At 36.9% G+C, this 5780-nt stretch overlaps 1 protein-coding gene across 2 annotated transcripts in view; it reads right to left on the bottom strand.

Moving 5' to 3' along the window:
• Nucleotides 1-5780, bottom strand: part of LOC107669847 (tetratricopeptide repeat protein 39C-like) — an 18895-nt gene that overhangs the window by 5734 nt on the left and 7381 nt on the right. For both annotated transcript variants that reach the window (XM_016462271.1, XM_016462270.1), the window contains 4 exons: nucleotides 5563-5691; nucleotides 5367-5481; nucleotides 3360-3726; nucleotides 348-516 (listed from right to left, as the gene is read on the bottom strand). In XM_016462271.1, coding sequence (XP_016317757.1) covers nucleotides 348-516; nucleotides 3360-3726; nucleotides 5367-5481; nucleotides 5563-5691 — 780 coding nt within the window. The remainder of the gene's footprint in view (nucleotides 1-347; nucleotides 517-3359; nucleotides 3727-5366; nucleotides 5482-5562; nucleotides 5692-5780) is intronic.

Raw genomic sequence — 5780 nt, forward strand, 5'->3', positions numbered from 1 at the left:
TATATTGCGCGATAAGTCGATATATTGATTATTGCGACAGGCCTAAGCATGACATTTGTTTTTTTCTAGTGTAATATACATTACACATTGTAGTCAGTGTATAATTTGTATTGGAGATGATTGATATTAATGGTTGGCTTTGGATACCTTCCATTGCGTCTAACACACTCGCTACATGAAGAAAGTCATTGTGGTGGTTGCATAGTAATTAAATATCAGTGAAGCATAAACCGCATTATTATTTCAATGATTTAATCACGCCAGTCGATTATCAAGCACCAAGCATCTGCTCTGGTTTCATTTCACCGTCAATGTGATACCGTGTTGTAAAATCCCTACATACCCACCTCTAATCTCTGCACCCGTCCCTTGAAGAAGATGAAGAGAGAGGAGTTTGGGTAAACCATCGCCTTCTTCTGCAGAACGGCTTTGGCCTCCAGGAGCCCGGCACGCGAGTCAGAGCCTTCCAGAGCAAAGAAGGGCTGCACCACGGTGTGGTACCACAAAAGAGCCAAACTGAGAGAGAAACGAGAGAAAAGAAGGCAAAGATACATATAATAACACAGTTTGCATGTTTATTAGTTGTGCTTGGTTATATATTTGCTGTGTACAAACTGCTACAGCAGCACTTATTAAAAAAAAGCAGCATCTTTCCATCTGAAGAACAAATTGGGAGCGTTTTGTCCCGGGCTGGATTAAGTATGCTTAAATTCATTTCTATTATTAGAGCTGCTGTGCAATCTGTCAGCCTCTGGCAAGCAACTGCCAAGAACAATGTGTCCAAAGAGAGCTGAAAGAACAGTTTTCGAACTATGAAGTTAAAGAAAAATCTCTGAAATAATCAAAATGGACTAGATTTTTATATTTTATGAAGAAAATATGAATAGTATTTGAAAGTACTAAATTTGCCATAATGTTTCCAGGGCGTTTGTGGTACTACATTGTTCGGCTCTTGCTAGTGTGTTCTGGCTGGTTGCTAGGCTGTTGCTAAGGTGTTCTGGCGGTTGCTAGGTGGTTGATAAGGTGTTATGGTGCAATAATACTAGGGATGGTTTCCAGGGTGTTGCTATGTGGTAGCTACATTGTTTGGGTGGTTGCTAAGCTGTTGCTAGGATGCTCTGGGTGGTTGCTAGGCTCTTGTGGATGTTTTCTAGGGCGTTTGTGGTACTACATTGTTCGGCTCTTGCTAGTGTGTTCTGGCTGGTTGCTAGGCTGTTGCTAAGGTGTTCTGGCAGTTGCTAGGTGGTTGATAAGGTGTTATGGTGCAATAATGCTGGAATGGTTTCCAGGGTGTTGCTATGTGGTAGCTACATTGTTTGGGTGGTTGCTAAGCTGTTGCTAGGATGCTCTGGGTGGTTGCTAGGCTCTTGTGGATGTTTTCTAGGGCGTTTGTGGTACTACATTGTTCGGCTCTTGCTAGTGTGCTCTGGCTGGTTGCTAGGCTGTTGCTAAGGTGTTCTGGCAGTTGCTAGGTGGTTGATAAGGTGTTATGGTGCAATAATGCTGGAATGGTTTCCAGGGTGTTGCTATGTGGTAGCTACATTGTTTGGGTGGTTGCTAAGCTGTTGCTAGGATGCTCTGGGTGGTTGCTAGGCTCTTGTGGATGTTTTCCAGGGCGTTTGTGGTACTACATTGTTCAGCCCTTGCTAGTGTGTTCTGGCTGGTTGCTAAGGTGTACTGGCGGTTGCTAGGTGGTTGATAAAGTGTTATGGTGCAATAATGCTAGGGATGGTTTCCAGGGTGTTGTTATGTGGTAGCTACATTGTTTGGGTGGTTGCTAAGCTGTTGCTAGGATGTTCTGGGTGGTTGCTAGGCTGTTGCTAGGTTGTTGATAAAGTGTTATGGATGGTCTTGATGCCAATAATGTTTCTGTGTTGTGGATTGTTTCGAGGGCATTGTTATGTGGTAGCTAGATTGTTCGGCTCTTGCTAGAAGTGGTTGTTCTGTTCTAGGTGGTTTCTAGGCTGTTGCTAGGTTGTTGATAAGGTATTATAGATGGTTTCAATGTCAATAATGCTAGGGTGTTGTCGATGGTTGCTAGGTGGTTGCTCCATGATAGACCTCTCCAAATATGGCAATATGGCAAATTCGAACTTCAACATAAGTATGTTTTTTTTTGTCTGACGATCAGGGGTTATGGTGTGTGCACATCAAACAAAAAGCGAATATTCTCATTGCGTTATCGCTCTAGATTACACTCTGGTTCTGGGTGGTTGCTAGGCTGTTGCTAGGTTGTTGATAAAGTGTTATGGATGGTCTTGATGCCAATAATGTTTCTGTGTTGTGGATTGTTTCGAGGGCATTGTTATGTGGTAGCTAGATTGTTCGGCTCTTGCTAGAAGTGGTTGTTCTGTTCTAGGTGGTTTCTAGGCTGTTGCTAGGTTGTTGATAAGGTATTATAGATGGTTTCAATGTCAATAATGCTAGGGTGTTGTCGATGGTTGCTAGGTGGTTGCTCCATGATAGACCTCTCCAAATATGGCAATATGGCAAATTCGAACTTCAACATAAGTATATGTTTTTTTTTGTCTGACGATCAGGGGTTATGGTGTGTGCACATCAAACGAAAAGCGAATATTCTCATTGCGTTATCGCTCTAGATTACACTCTGGATGTTTTTTGAGTCACTTTTGTGAATACAATCATCACGTAATGCTCTCCTTCATTTTCTGATACAACTGAATATGTCAATAAGCTCTTCGCTGATTGGCTTGCACCTCAATGCATCATGCGAATTTTCCACTCGAGTTGAAATTTTTCAACTTGTGCGGAAGATGCGATTTGAGCCGTATATTGCTCATTCGAGGCAATCACATCACCTAAATCGTGTCATTCGCGTCTATTCACATCTTTGCATTGACTTTGTATGTAATCTACTCGTGCAAATAATTCAATTAGCTTTTGGTGTGCACACGCCATTAGTCTAAACCAGCTTGCAGCTGAACAGTTTCGCATATGAAAAATTCCCACTTAACACAGGATTCGATCCAACAACCTTGTGATTAAATGCCTAAAGCTCTACTGACTGAGCAAGCGGCGCAAAATGCACATTTTCCTATAATGAAAGAGTTTTCTTGTTAAATTCTGTGTTAGCATTTGCTTGCCCATGCTCACATGAGCTTTCCATCTAATGCCCTTTATCTCTAATTGTGACGTTTCAGATGCCATCAATTATGTAACCCCATAGTGAAACCAGTTGGGCAAGTGGCAGCGTGCGTTTGCACATCAGCAGCGAGAGGTTTTTTCTTACGTATGAGCGCTAAACATTTCCGCAAATGCTAATAATTTAGCTTAAGCTAATGAGAAAATCAGGTCAAATGCTGGATTGACGTGCGAGAAACAAAAAAACGTCAGCTTACGTGGCGAGCGGCGCCTTCATATCCTTGCTCTCGCTGGCGTATGCTAATGAGGCGAGACCTTGGTAACGGTCTCCAGGGAAGCCCAGCAGGTTGACGATCTTGAGCAGGTGTGGAGGCACCATTGAAATACACAAGTGAAAGAGCCCATAGCCGAAGCTGACCGAACCCTTCAGGCGGTCCAGAACCTCTTCTGTCACCCGGCTGCCGCTCTCGGCTGAGGTGTTGTGGTTGGCCTGATCAGAGGCCAGCGCCCCCTGCTGGTCGGAGGAGCGGCGGCGACAGGCTTCCTGCAGCTGGCTGATGTCACTGTAGCATTTGTTGTACATTTTCCAGGCCTTGCGGAGGATCCAGCCTCCTTTGATGTATGCTGAGGGGCGACAGGCCATAATGACGTTAAATGAAAGAAAATGTTAAAACTATCATGATTGAGTCTTTTAATGTTTTTAATGACAAGCGGAAACATTTTAAATAATTCAAACTTGTGTATACTTCAAATAATAAAAAGTAAAATGTAAGTAAAAAATATATTACTATTAATATATAAAATATATTAACTCTCAAATACAAATATTTATTCTTTAATATAAATTAAAGAAATTATATTATATACAATGAAAATGAAAAGCAAATAAAAACAATTAAATAATTGCATAGTTAAGCCTTTTAATATTTTTGGTGACAAGTTAAAAAAATGTAATAATCCAAATTTGTGCAAACTCAAAGTAACTTAAAAAATAATTTTAAAATTGAAATGTAAAAAATCTTAATTTTCTTGATATTCATTTTCAAATAAAAATTTAAGAAATTCACATATACAATAAAAATAACAAAAAATAAATAAATTGAGGTGCGACAGGCCATAATGACGTTAAATGAAAGAAAATGTTCAAACTATCATGATTGAGTCTTTTAATGTTTTTAATGACAAGCTGAAACATTTTAAATAATTCAAACTTGTGTATACTTCAAATAATAAAAAAGTAAAATGTAAGTAAAAAATATATTACTATTAATATATAAAATATATTAACTCTCAAATACAAATATTTATTCTTTAATATAAATTAAAGAAATTATATTATATACAATGAAAATGAAAAGCAAATAAAAACAATTAAATAATTGCATAGTTAAGCCTTTTAATATTTTTGGTGACAAGTTAAAAAAATGTAATAATCCAAATTTGTGCAAACTCAAAGTAACTTAAAAAATAATTTTAAAATTGAAATGTAAAAAATCTTAATTTTCTTGATATTCATTTTCAAATAAAAATTTAAGAAATTCACATATACAATAAAAATAACAAAAAATAAATAAATGCATGATTGTGTCTTTCAATATTTTTGGTGACACGGAATCATTTAAAAAATCCAAATTTGTATATACTTTAATAAAAATAAAAAAATCATAATTTTCTTAATATTATTTTTTAAATAAAAATATTAAATTACAGGAATTCAGTTATACACAAAAATTAAAAACAAATAAAAACAATAAAAATAACTGCATGATTAAGCCTTTTATTAGTTTTGGTGAGAAGCTGAATCATTTTTAATAATCCAAATTTGTGTATACCTACAGTAATAAAAAAGTAAATAAATAATCATAATTTTCATAATATTATTAATACTAAATGCATTATGATTATTTTATTATTAATTAACAATTTAAAATACAAATATAAAATTAAAGAAATTCAATCATATTTTTAAAAAGTTAATTAAAATTAATCAAATAAAATATTATAATAATAATGATAAAATTAAAAATAAATTGAGAAAATCTAAAATTAATAAAAGAAAAAATTACACTGCTTAATGTTCTGTGGGAAAAAAAGGAAAAATGTAAACATGACATCACACCTGAACTTCTCTCCCCTCTAACTCCCCTCTAATATTTAATAATAATAATAATATCAAGTTTGTTTACTCCCCCAACACAGTGGCATGCAAATGACGCATATAAACGTTCAGTCTGGTTTGTAAAACGTTATCATGTGGAATGCACCTGAGAGTTCCTGTTTGACGAAGGACAGCACGGCGAGATAAACCTGGCAATCAGCCACGATGATCTGTCTCTGAAGACGATCCACAATCTCCACTCCTGATCTCTGCGAGTCCATCTGGGGCAAAGATAAAAACCAAGACATTAATGTGAAGATTCAGTGCGTCCTGCTGCCACACACTCGTACAAACAAACTCACGCTCTTCTTGATTTTGTTGCGGATGGTCTCGATGACGCCGGCGTTGTCGCTCTCGCAAAGCTTTTCAGTAGTTCTCAAGTCATCGCTGGCCACCTGCATTTTTTCCTCCTCGAATGTCATCATGGCATTCTAAGATCACACGAATATTAGGGCTGCACGATATTGGAAAAAAACTTACATTGTTTTGACAATATATTGTTTTTACAGATATATATATA

This window comes from Sinocyclocheilus anshuiensis, unplaced genomic scaffold (assembly GCF_001515605.1).
Source record: "Sinocyclocheilus anshuiensis isolate Anshui unplaced genomic scaffold, SAMN03320099.WGS_v1.1 scaffold560, whole genome shotgun sequence".
NCBI lineage: Eukaryota > Metazoa > Chordata > Actinopteri > Cypriniformes > Cyprinidae > Sinocyclocheilus > Sinocyclocheilus anshuiensis.